Source organism: Notothenia coriiceps, unplaced genomic scaffold (assembly GCF_000735185.1).
Source record: "Notothenia coriiceps isolate Sejong01 unplaced genomic scaffold, NC01 NC01_scaffold00011612, whole genome shotgun sequence".
NCBI lineage: Eukaryota > Metazoa > Chordata > Actinopteri > Perciformes > Nototheniidae > Notothenia > Notothenia coriiceps.
This window is the reverse complement of record NW_011344313.1, coordinates 34,160-47,150: the sequence shown is the minus strand read 5'-3', so window position 1 is coordinate 47,150 and position 12,991 is coordinate 34,160. Positions and strand designations below refer to the sequence as shown.

The following is a 12,991-nucleotide window of genomic DNA, read 5'->3' as shown; positions in this document are numbered from 1 at the left end:
TTGGCTATCTTCTGAATTTGCATTATGGATAATGTATTTAGACAAAAGTCTCAATTTGGGATATCACATCAACATATAGAGATTTCCAGGTAGTAATCCTTCCTGGCTGCTGTTTCCAACCTGTGTTTGTGAACCGAGCTTTCATGTCTTACTCCTACTTAGACAGATGCTGAGAGCTTCAACCAAATCCCTTTCTCTCTTCCCAAGAGAAGAGAGAGAAGGGTAGTGAAAGCTACCTGATAAACCTTCTGACAGTCTGTAGGTTTGACTGAAATTACCAAAAGGCGTTGGTGCAGAATGTAGACACGTAGGATTCTTTCTCATTCACTCAAATAGAAAACACAGATTTGAAATACTGGGAGTTTTTATTTAAAAGCTATCCATTGAGCAATTCAGGGTCAAGTAATAAAGACAGCGGAAACGCCGCTGTTCGCTTTTTAAAAATTCACAAGCACAGGATATGATTTAAAAACAATGCAACATGCAACTTCTAGCAAGTACAACTATTCAGTACCAAATAAAACACAACACATGTAAACACCGCAAAGTAATGGAGTCTATGAAAAAAACTAAACTTTGAAGACAGACTGAAAGGAAAGCATGATTGTGTCTTCTGAAGTGAAAGAGAGAAGCAGAGGATCTCTGGCTCCCTGAAATGACTTCCTTTCCAATTTTTCCTATTTAGTCTATTTGCCAGCAGTGTGAGTACCCCAAAGTAGTATGATAGAAATGTACAGTACGGTTCCCCAGCACATAGAAACTGTCGGATGCTAACTTGCATATGTTGGGCAATTTGCATAAGTAGCATTCATTAGCATTCTTTAGCATACGCAGAATAGTACAAAAATGGCCCGGCCGATTTGTACACTTTTGGTGTGGTTCCTGACATATTGAGGATGCTGAATCAATTTAAGAAATGTTTAGGGTCTAATATGGCAGTTTTACATTCCCTAAAACTTTCAAATCAACCCAAAATACTTCAAAATCAGCTCAGTAAAAATATGGTCACTTTCTGGTTAAAACTGCCATTTTACTATATGGCTATATTTACTCTTCATTTCTAACATAAAACTTTGTTGTACTTAACATTTCCAGGTTCACAATAGGACTCTATAAGCTAGCAAATAGACTAATTATTGATAGTGGCTTAGATACAAATTAGCTATAGAGTGCAACAGATCAATAAACCACGTTATCAATTACAAATTATGCAGCAACAGGAAGTCATTTTTAACTACTGATGTGATGCTGATGATACTGATGATACTGTTATGAAGTCCGATGCTCTGCACCATGACCAAGGCATATAGAGGCTGCCATTCAACCTGATGATAACTCTAATGGTTAAAATAAATGGCAATAGAAAGTGCTAGCCAGCTAAGGAGTCAGATAGGTGGAAAGAGCTTGGGGAATTTTGTGTTTTTAGAAACGTGCACGGATTCTGTCGAAGGGATCTGTCTCCCACATCTTGGGGTCCCAGGCCTGGAACCAGCCGGTGAAGGTGGGGGGCTCGGCCCCCTGTCTGACGGTGGTGATGGGCAGCCCCCGGCGACCGGACGGGTCTGAGTCCACGTACTCTTTAGCTGCAGGACAAGAGGTAGAGGAAGGGGTGGGTAGAAAAGAGACAGGGAAACGGAAATTATGTTAGGTCTAGTATTTATATATTTATTATAGGAACACAAAGTGTTGAAACTGACAGCTAGCTGCTGATTTTATTGACAGTTTCAACCGTTAAAAATACTGCACAAATGAATTTGATTGTACTGTGAATAATTCAAATGCACAACAATGAAGGTGTTGGAGCTACGCATTGATTATTTAATAGTCACATTTCCTGCAGTTTTTTCTTAAAGGTCATGTCATGCCTCAAATGTATTGTACTGTGAAAAGCGAAGTAATGTCAGAGATCAATTTTTAACAGTCCTAAATTAAACGTCAAATATTAAAATAAAATATATGATTTAAAAATGTTTTTCCATATGTTGCAATGTATGAAAAGACCCAAAATGAACCCTGTAAGTGGCCAACATGTTACCATAAAAAAAGATTTTAAAAAGCATCTAAATGGTTATGTTTCTGTCCTAAGCTTTCATCCAAATAAGTGGCTGATCACTGTTACTGTGACACTAGAAACTGTTTCTACTGTACTAAACATGTTTCTGAAGCTAGACAGTATGCTTTGTGTGGTACTTTTGTTTCTTCCTTATTGTATGCAACTAACCTATCTTAGGAGCTCCATTCCTTTCCTCTGCATTAGCATCGTCGCCGACCCACAGGAAGATCTACAGGGAAGAGAAACAGAGTTTTAGGGAAGTGTGTGTGTCATAGTCATTGGAAGACATTTTCACACATGTCAAAGCTTACCTGGTCCCAGGTGTCCAGGAGCATGACATCATCAGTGGCCAGGTCTGACTGAGTGAAGTCCCCTGGCACTTCCTCCACCTGACAGACAGAGAAAACTCAGACTGACTGTTTGGATTTATGATTTTTGACACTTTATGTTCATATCTTTCTTGTGAATTTGTTATTTAATTGCATTGACACTCTACAATTTGGCCAAGATATACTGTAGAGCTACTTTTTTATTTCACTTACAATAAGCCTTCCAGTTTTGTTGGAGCAGCCAAACAGACGTGGGGGCTTGACTACATTCTGCAGACTCTTGGACGTCTGGTAAGTCTTCTTGCCGCCGAGAGCAGACCAGAAATCACCTTGGGGGGGGACAGAGAACACAATTTCTATCAGCATCAAGTCATTTTTCCCATTTTTACTTGCTGTTTGTGTTTGCTTCAATTGGAGGTGAATTACTTCCTCCACCAAAGATAGATGCCGATGACTCCTCTGTAGCTGCAGCATCTGCTTCCTATCAGGCCACCCATTGGGCAAATAGAAAGGCTAGATCTGCATGGCAACACACAGCATGTAGCAATTAAACATGACCTGTTAAGCCCCAAGCCTGTTTTCCAGGTCTCAGGCTCCAAAATGACATTCCCAGAAATGACTATATCTTCACTTCTAAAAGGGGAAAATTAATTAAAAAAATTCTCAAAGTAATGATAAACCTGTGAGTTGGATGTAGAAAAGTCAGAATCAATATAGATGTTTTTTATTTTAAAGAAAATTCAGATTGAACATAGTAAAAAACTGTAAATTATAGTGTCCGTCCGAAAATAATTTTTTTACTCATAGTGAAAACCACCCTTGAATGATGGGATAGTAGACTGAAAGCTTTAGGAATCCAAACTATAACATATAACAAGTACCCTATATCAAGATTGATGCAAAACAAGTGACATTTTACCTTTTTAGAGAGGTTTAGCAACAAAAAACACTTCTGGGGTCATTTGGGTGGATTTGCCCTATCTCTGACCCCCTCGGTCGATTTTGATGATTTACACCTATTTTGAACCGTTAGAGCCAATATAAACGAGGGGAAGTTCCTAAATCCATCTAAACATTTCCATTGAGGATTGAGAGTGATGCGCACGCAGTTTGCCCAAAACCGGAAGCTGGGTTGTAGCTCTAATAGCAGCTAATATGAAATTTCCGTTTTTGACAAAAATGGAATGATGGATTCAGTGATCATTTCAAAGTGACACAGACACATTGGATTAACCTTCAGCAGCGTTGTTCTCGTTTAATGCCATTGAACCTCTGTTTTAATGCCATTGAACACAACTTTTGATCAGAAAAAGCAAAAGGTAAGACATATTTGCGTTTTTGCTCCGTAAAGCTATGTTGTGTGTTGTCTGGGTTTGCTTCCCCTGACGGGAATTTGATTGCACAGTGATGATACTTATATTTCCAGAATCTGTGGAATCTCAGCTTTTATCTGATTTCTTGTTTGTGCAGATCCAATAAGTAATCAAGTATTTATACCATGAGTTCTGTGCTAAGTGCATCAGCCTTTTTTCTCTAAGGGCTCATTTAGGCACTTCTTCTGAGACTTGTGTTTTGTTTCGGTAACAATGGTTTGTATCGTCAGTTAGCTGAGTTTCTTCCCGTTAGGTGGGTATGACACATTCATAGTTTGTTAAATGTTAAGAAGCCCTGAGACACAGTTTTGTGAGAAAAAGAAAGCCCATAGCCCCCGCCGGCTTAACAGGCTAAGGGCCTTTTAGTTTTGCCTTTTAAAGTCTAGTACCATAAGGAAAATCAATGACATTCTTCTAAACAACAAAAACAAACAGCTGCTCTAAATCCTTCTGTCAATAAGATCAATGTCTTTGATAAAGTCTGTTCATTTAACTTTTGGCTTTAAACTACTGCGCAGACATTAGGCTAATGAGAATGATGTTTAAACTGAGTGATGCATTCTTGTTGCGTTGTCAGAGATATCCAATAAAGTATCATCATTGGGCAAGAAAATATCTAATATTTCCTTAGTTAGTTAGTTATGGTCATTTTAAGATTCATATGAGTATGTAGTGTCTCTACTTTAAAGAGTCCTCTTCTGCTGATGTTCAGGTGTATATCAGTATGCAAAGTAGTGACTCTACTCTGACATGTTTCCATGCTTTAATGTTCAAAAAGCTCTTTATTTTTCACATACTGCCTGTGCTGCAGCACCTCTTTTCACCCTCTGTCTGAAACCAGAGCCCAGTCTGCTCTGATTGGTTAGCTGGCCGGCTCTGTTGTGATTGGTCAACCACTTAGAGATGTTCTGCCCCTTAACCTATCACATACAATTTGTTGTAATGCTAGCCAATAGAAGCGCAAGTGTTACATAGTGAGGTCACTATGTTACTAAAGTAAACGAAGGAGTCCAATGGAGGCAGGGGGGGGGGAGTGTGTGTGGAGGGAACAAAGGGATTGTAACCTTTGCAGACCATTAACATGCATACAAACCAATAGAACACTGTACAGAAGAGGGAAAACCCCAAACGGCATAATAGTGCCTCTTTAAGACACAACCTTTTATGACAAATAGTTTCTATAGTTCCTCAGAGGACACCCACCTGGCTCCTTGCCCTCTGACACCTGGGTGGGATTGCCCATCAGGAAGCCAACAACGTGCTTGGCTGCATCCATCTCCTCAGCACTGGCCCCCACACCCTTCCATACGAACAGGCCGCTCTGGGATTTCAGCACGAACACGTCGTTGGTGTTCAGGTTGGAAGCAGAGACCTCGACCTGGGGGAGCACAGACACAGGTCAGAGGTGGAACTCAAGGTTGTGACAACACAAGGTCCAGTCCTGGGAGTGGGCTCACCTCCACCGCCCGGGTGGCACTGGAGGAGCTTTGGCGGATGTGGAAGAGGCGGGTGGTGCCGCTCTTAGATTGACCCCCTTTACGGGACGTTCCCCCGCTGTGGATGATCATGGGCTTTCCCTGGAACAGGCTCATCAGGTGGGGGGGCTCCTGGCCCTGAGTCACTCTCACCTGTGGATAGGTCATTCAAAGGAAGACATCACAATGAAGGTTGTAGACTGTTTTATAACTTAGCTAGCCTGAAAAAGTGACACAGATTGTCCACATATCCAGTAATATAAAAGTCTGGACGTCCAACTAACAGCAATATGAAGAATCATGGGTAGGAAGGAACATGGCAATATGATCTACAATTTTTTATTATTTTATTATATATTTGATTCCAGGTTTTCTTTACATTAAAAGTCATATTTCCATTACTATTTGTCAATGAAAACTTATTTTATTTTGTTTTATTTTATTTTGGTCATTCTAAATGTATTCATCTCAACAATATACATATCCAAATAAGAAAAATGCATTACTTCTGCAAAAGAGAAACACAGAAGAGGATCTTTGTATCTAATAAATATTGTAATTAAATATTTATTTATTTATCTGAACAATTCTAATTATCAATTCAAGCTCAGGGATTAAGGAAACAGACATTTATAAATCTCTACAAAATTGAACTTTTACATAAATGAATATAGATTTGGTGATCACACGACTCAATCAAGTTTCAATACCCTCTTAATTTATTTTGGTACAGTACCATAGAGAACTGAACTAAATTGAAGGATAAAGTGAGTAATGTATAGTAAATAGGCTGAACAAATACAACAGTATATCCTGTATGAAATAAATATCTCAAACCTTTGGATTACATCATTGTCAGGTTGTTTGCTTTTTGTTTGAATTTTTTTTTGAATGTTAAATAAAGGAAATCTGTTTGAACTAACTGAACAAATTTGGAGTTCAATGTGTGCAGCATTTGTTTGTCAACTCTGTTATTACCATTCTACATTTGAACTTTAATTGTGGTATCAAATATTATAGCGACACTGCCCTCTGCTGGTGGTCCAATGTCATTATTTTTCATGGCAGAAGAATGTTCAATTCTTTTTTTTAATTGTTGGTTTTAGTCAGCTGTATTTAATCCTGTGTGATTATTAGGTTTCATGGATTTGAGAAGCAGATCCCTTAATAAAAGTGTTTTCCCACATTGCTGCTACTGTTAAGCCAGACATTTTACTCTTTGGTTTCTAATAAACCCATCTATAGCAACCAGGAAACAACTTTGTGAAAGCTATGTTCAAAGTGAAATTAGCTCATTGTTAAGAAGGTAAACCCTTTTATGTTATTGTGAATTTCTTTGGGTTGGTTCTCAATGTTGACACCTCAGCTGCAACTTCCACAATCCTCAAGAGAACACCTTTGTTTAGTCATGTCAGTTTCTGAGAAAAAAACTCCTAGCATAATTATTGTTTACATTTTTTATTAGTCCTTTAATGCTCTTGAGTCACGGCTAAGTCTGGTGTTTCTGTTGAGGATCACTATGGGAATGTCCAGAATCTGAACCTGTTTTTACTCGCAGTGAGTCATCGCTCACCTGAACGGAGGATCCTTTCATTGAGTCATCCAGCTTCACTGTGAGGAACGCTGAGCCGGCCAGCTCATCCTGTGTGCACTTCAGCCCCTGCCTGAGACAGGAACACACACACAGGCGGAATTATTTTCCACTGGAAGCAGGACACACACTGTACTGGTGTATCTACTTGCTTGTGTGTTCTTAGAATGGGTGTGGTGCTCCGACGGATCATTAGACGGGCCTACCGGTCACACTCAGAGGCGGAAAATGCCGCTTACGGCCCGTCCACACACAGGCATGAAAAAAATCTTTCAAAGCTTTGCCCATTCACTTGAATGGGGTGACGTAGAAGATTTTTAATCTTCGCCGAACTGCATTGTAGGGAGCGGAGCATGGCTTTGCAAGCATCGTGAGCACCAAAAGTTGAGCCATGTTCAACTTTTGATGCTCCCGATGCTTTCGAAGCTGGCATCAGCCAATCAAATCCCGTTTAAGCAAATCCCGCCAGTACAAGCGCAAGCCAATCAAACCGCGTGCAAGCTGGGAGAGCCAGACCGCAGTTCATTTCCTCATATTCCAAACGAGAAATTACGGTAGCAAATCACCCGGTTCTTTACGACCAGAACTATTTACCGGGATACAAACCGGAGGAACCAGGCATGGAGGGAGGTGGCAGAGACAGTGGGTGAAACTGGTAGGTTTTCGCCTGTTTGGGGAGTTTATATCCAGTTTACTTCGTTTTAGCATTGCTATTGCTTTGTATGTCGGGGGCGGGAGATTCATGTGATTGGTTGTTGGTCGCGTTGCTCGCAAAAAATCGCCAAGCTTCAGACACGCCCAGCATCAAGATTTTTTTCATGCCTGTGTGTGGACCAGAGTCCTGCATCGGGTCGGGTACCCGCGGGTACCCGACGGGTGACCCGCAAAAAAGGTGATTTGCGGGTGGTATTTTTTCTAAACGCTTTTTTCCGGGTTCGGTTCTGGGTAAAACAAAGATGATGCGGGTCGGGTTGCGGGTTTTGCATAATAAATATATTTAAATAATAATAATTTAGTTTAATGTTTAAATCCTCAGACCTCTCCCCCGCGGGACCGTGCATAATCATAACCTCTGCAGCGCATCTATCTGCTGCTGAGCGCGCCACATTCTGAATGGCTGAGGTGAAGCTCTCTTGCGGAGCATACAGCATTTTCCAACACTTCCTCAAGAGCGAAATCCAACATCTGGGAGGCTTTTGGTGTCATCCTAGATGGAGAGAATAACCAACATCCCAGGCTTTTTGAGTCCAAATATGCAACTGCGTNTTAAACATAAAAAGGCATTTCATAGAAGTTCTGTTATTCTACATTTTGACAACAAGACCGATATTTTGAACCGATATACATTTGCAGTAAAATCAGAAAATCTTGTTGTCAAAATGTAGAATAACAGAACTTCTATGAAATGCCTTTTTATGTTTAATGAACTTTTCAACATCTTAAAACTGGTTTCCTCTCTGTGACCCTGAGTAAAGTAAATGAAGTAAAAATAAAACTTGTTCTGAACTTCTGATATTTGAGTCTCACTCATTTAGTAGTCCCAATTATTTGGGCGGCGGTGGCGAAGTCGATAGGGACTTGGCTTGGCAACTGGAAGGTCACCTGTTCAAGTCCCGGCAAGACCAAGTGCTACAGGGGTGTCCTTGAGCAAGGCACCGTTCCCTACTCTGCTCCCCGGGCGCCGTTCAAAATGGCAGCACACTGCTCCTAACACTAGGATGGGTCAAATGCAGAGAAACAATTTCCCCACGGGGATTAATAATAAAGTATATCAAATTCAGCAGCCTTCCCAGTCGTCCCAGTTGTCCCAGCGCGTCACAGTTCCTCCGCTGTGAGACGTTCCCTTTGTAACTGGGAAACTGATAGAATTGGATCATAAAATCGTGGTGTTTTTGCAACTTCAGCATAGGGGATTGGGATGTTTATTGAACTTCAACTTTCAACTGATTTACCTTCGAAGCACTGTGTCTGCGTTCTTCACACCTGCCTGTAATCTGATAAAGTCCCGCCTCTTTGGCTGGCTGCAGCCCAGAAAATCTTCAGTGTTGATTGACACTTCATTAATAGCCTATCAGATAGCGCTGTGGGCGGGACATTGCTCGTGTACAGAGAGTGGTGACTGCAGCCAGAGAAACTGCCGCATCAGAGCCAAAGTCGTATCGGCAATTTGATTTAAAGGAGAGCTATCATGCTATATTTGAATAATATATTGTAGGGCCATACCTATATAAGGTATATTTATAAGTTTTCTTTTTCAAAATAGCAAACAGATCATGCATTTTAGCCATGCCTCATTTCGCTCTATTTTCCTCTCCTCCACCCTGTCTTTGCATGCACTGCAGCTGACCACGCCCCCCTGCGAAGGAGGGGGCCGAGTTACGAGTGTCATGTTACCATGCCACGGCAACATCTCATTCCCCTGATTGGTGGAGAGTTGGCCATATAGGTGGAGCTCCTCGTCACTGACGTCACACTATTTTCAAATCTGTATCAGTCTGTATCAGATCCGTTGCAGCACCGTTTTTAGAGATTTGGGTATGGAGGAAAAGAGAGAGGGTTGTGTTTTCTGACACTGGGTGAGACTCCCTGACACACCGGGGACACATATTCATGTATAAAAGACGTACAAAGGTGCATTTTGCATGATAGGTCCCCGTTTAAAAAAAAAGCCGATACCGATAATCTGTAAAATGCAGAATATCGGCCTCGATAATCGACCAGGCCGATAATCGGTCAACCCCTAGCAAAGGGTCTCCGTCAGCGTCGTCTCCTAGCATAAGTCCAGTTTCGACTCCTAGCATAACTTTGGCTGACATTAGCTTGCTGCTGGATGAACATAGAGCAGCTCTCACGGCTGATTTCAAATCCTCATTCGAGTCTCTGACTTCTACCCTGGACAGCATACACTCCGCTATCACAGACCCACGGGCAGCGTATACATTCTCTGGAAGCTAATGCTACTGAAGTCGACCAAGGACGCATGCTCCGCTCTGAAGGGGGACAACGAGACTCTCAAAACTAAGGTAGCGGATTTGGAGGGACCCAGCAGACACCAGAATCTTCGGATTCTCAGCTATCACGTCTGTTACCATCCATCCCTCACCCTTAATTGGCCTGTTTGGTGTCTTGCCCATTGATCATTTACTGCCATCCTATTTCACTGAACTTGTAGCTTTCCTCACATTGCTGGCTTGGCGCGTTATTTTGATGCATTGGAAGTGTCCTCGTCTCCCCTCTCATACAGATTGGATAAAGGATGCCCTATACTTTGTTAAATTGGAAAAAAATAAACACTGTATTAGGGGCTCAGACTTAAAGTTCACAAACATTTGGCTGCCCTTCTTAGAACATGTTAAGTCCCTCCAGTTGGAGTCTGTCCCCATTGGCCTGTACCGCAACAGCTCACAGAAATGCTCACAAAATGTCTCGCAGGTTTTCATTTTTTATATATATTTTCTTTTTTCTTTTATTTAATTATTGTCTAATTGTAACTGATGTGTTGTTTCTTGGGGTTATTTTGTTAGTTATCGCAGGATTAATGTAATGTATTGTATCGCTGCTGTCTCTGTGTATTGAATATTTCAAGAATAAATCATATATCAAAAAACGCAGTGGAAGTATCTTCACATTTATCTTGAAGTCCTTCCACTGATATTTAGTCAGACAAGAGGACTTTCATATTTTCATATATCAGTTATTTTTGTTGTTTTTCTTCCTGGTTCTGTTGTGTCTTAACGTTACTCCCAGGTACTTGGGTACTAAAAATGATGTCCCCATTTTGATCTCAAGGGAATATATAAAGCTGAATTGATATGGATTTAAGAAAGGACAACTAATCTGAGAATCAAACTGCACTTTTGGTGGATGATTTATTTAAATGTTTAGATTAGTTTAAATTGAAAGTAACTGTATAACGAATATACAATGAATTACAATGACGATTGCAATGTTTTACATTTTAATGAAGGGTTCCTGTGCAAAATATGCATCCTAAGAAAGGATGTTTTTAATGTATCAAGAGAATACAATTAAACAGCCACAGCAGAGGTAATTTAATGCTTCATTTACATTTTTCCTTCAGCAACATTTGTGATGGCATTATCTCCTTTTGGTAAAGTATAGTCCAGTGAACTCTGGGCTAAAGGACATAAGAAAGAAAGCTGTGTCAATAGCATTGAGAGCATTTATAGTGTTGCACTAAATTATTTTTGCCGCAATCCCAGCCCATACTCAATCCTACAAGCTGGTTGAACATGCTGATCTTCTGACATCATTCTCCACTACATGATAGTTAAGCTTTTAACTCACTGACACCTCCACTCTCAAAGCACTCAAATGTCGTTCACATGGACCTTCCAGTTTTAACAACGGGACACTAAAGTTTTTGTCTTCGCATGATAATGATGGATCTTTTCCCAAGCACTTCTAAAAACCTGTGAGGAGAGACCACAAACAGTCTTGTCAAACTCATGAATCTCAATGCGTAAACATTGTAATCGTTGCCTGAGAGCTTTCGGGAATTCTCCCTTCCCGTCACCTCAGAGAGGGAGAGCTTTGTAACCAGGCAGCTTCTAAACACTGTTCAAAGCAATTTCCAAAGTGTTTGGATTGGATTTGGCCTAAACCCAAGCTGTTGACTTTTCCTAATGGCTGCTAAGATATTAATATTGTCCTTGCACAGTTCAAACCCGAGTGCTCAAGTTTTATTTATTGATTTCTACTCAAACTTTTCAGAATGTATTAGTTTGAGGAGACATTTGGCTTGGCAGGACCTTGAAACACTTCAAAATGCTGCGGTATTTCAACATGACACCTCGTCTAACATTACTTTGTTTTTGTCTCTCTAGCTCCCAGCCCGACCACAGCGGTCCACTACTTGGCCACGAAGTGTGTGGACACGACTAAGCACCGACAGGAATCCAAATGGTTCATGCCCTGGGGTCCCAACCAATGCGACAAGATCCGGAACTTCGAAGAGGCCATGGCCAAGAAGATTGAGGCCAACAACATTGTGTTTGCTGTTCACATTCCACTGCCCAACAAAGAGATGAGCCCCTGGTTCCAGTTCATGCTGGTCATCCTGCAGTTTGACATCGCATTCAAGATGTATAACCAGATAGGTGAGAACCAAGGCTTTCTTATGGGTTTTAAGCACAACACAGCATGTTTTCCCCTCAGGACATGGCTTTTAAGATATATGAGAGGGTAGAAAGTCCAACTAAGAGGCAGTGCTAACTTGTATTGGATTGGTGGTAAGTAAGGCTGCCCCTATCTGTCGACCACACGTTAGTCGGTTGCATGGACATTTAAAAAACAAAACTCCATATGGGCGCTGTGCATTGTCGCTTTGACCAGAAAACCCTCACACTTCTTTTTGGGAGCCGCGCCGTGTTACAGATGTAGCGATTCATTTCAGACAGTTTGAAACGCGAGGGCCGTGATTGGTACGTGATCTGCTCTCGCTCAAGGGAAAACCTCCAGCTTGACTTGAGACCGCCCCCGTGATAGATAAATGTAATTTATAATGAAGCCAGCTGCAATGGATCATTGATCCACCAGGGGGTGCAGTGGGGTTCCACACTGGAGCTCATGTGAAATAAAGTCAGATACAGTACGCTGGATGTACAGCGGAACTTTGTTAAGATCCATATGTCACGGATATCATACTACTGTGCTAAATAAGAGACATGTAATCATTTACAAAACATCACCATGTTGTTATTTAACAAAATAATTTTGTTATTCGAAAAAAACGAACGGGAGGAAATGCAGCCCGGCTCTCGATTTTTAATCCTAATTTAATCATCATCTTCACCACGATCATTCAGGTTTATGTCGCCGAATTGACATGAAATCACTGACACAATATGGAATATATGTATTCAATTATTAAGAACGTTTATTAACGTGCCTAAACTCAGTAATTCACCAAAAATATGTATTAATTTTAATGGAGGCTTCGTCCGGTCGATCAGGAGTCGCGACGGAGACCTGCAGTCGGGATGAGAGTTCGCGCAGAGAGAGCAAGTCGCTGCAAAGTACTATCCCGCTTATAATGTCCACAGTTCGTCAACCAGTAACGACATGACTCTGCGAATATTAGAGTGAAATTGGTGATGAGGTAGAACTTGTTTTTTAGTTGATTTGTGAAAAAGAAGTGATGGGTTGTA

The 12,991-nt window shown here is 41.0% G+C and overlaps 2 protein-coding genes across 2 annotated transcripts in view; one reads left to right on the top strand and one right to left on the bottom strand.

Moving 5' to 3' along the window:
• Positions 1–346: 346 nt before the first annotated feature.
• LOC104946877 (gelsolin-like) lies at positions 347–6,918 on the bottom strand. Its single transcript, XM_010772779.1, has 7 exons — positions 6,804–6,918; positions 5,213–5,383; positions 4,959–5,133; positions 2,596–2,711; positions 2,365–2,442; positions 2,222–2,282; positions 347–1,583 (listed from the first exon to the last, which is right to left on the bottom strand). The coding sequence occupies exons 1-7, from the start codon at positions 6,822–6,824 to the stop codon at positions 1,423–1,425; spliced, it is 783 nt and encodes a 260-aa protein (XP_010771081.1). The 5' UTR covers positions 6,825–6,918; the 3' UTR covers positions 347–1,422.
• Positions 6,919–11,300: 4,382 nt separating this feature from the next.
• wls (Wnt ligand secretion mediator) overlaps positions 11,301–12,991 on the top strand; it is a 24,386-nt gene continuing 22,695 nt past the window's right edge. Inside the window, exons 1-2 of the mRNA XM_010772780.1 lie at positions 11,301–11,304; positions 11,669–11,941. Coding sequence (XP_010771082.1) covers positions 11,301–11,304; positions 11,669–11,941 — 277 coding nt within the window. The remainder of the gene's footprint in view (positions 11,305–11,668; positions 11,942–12,991) is intronic.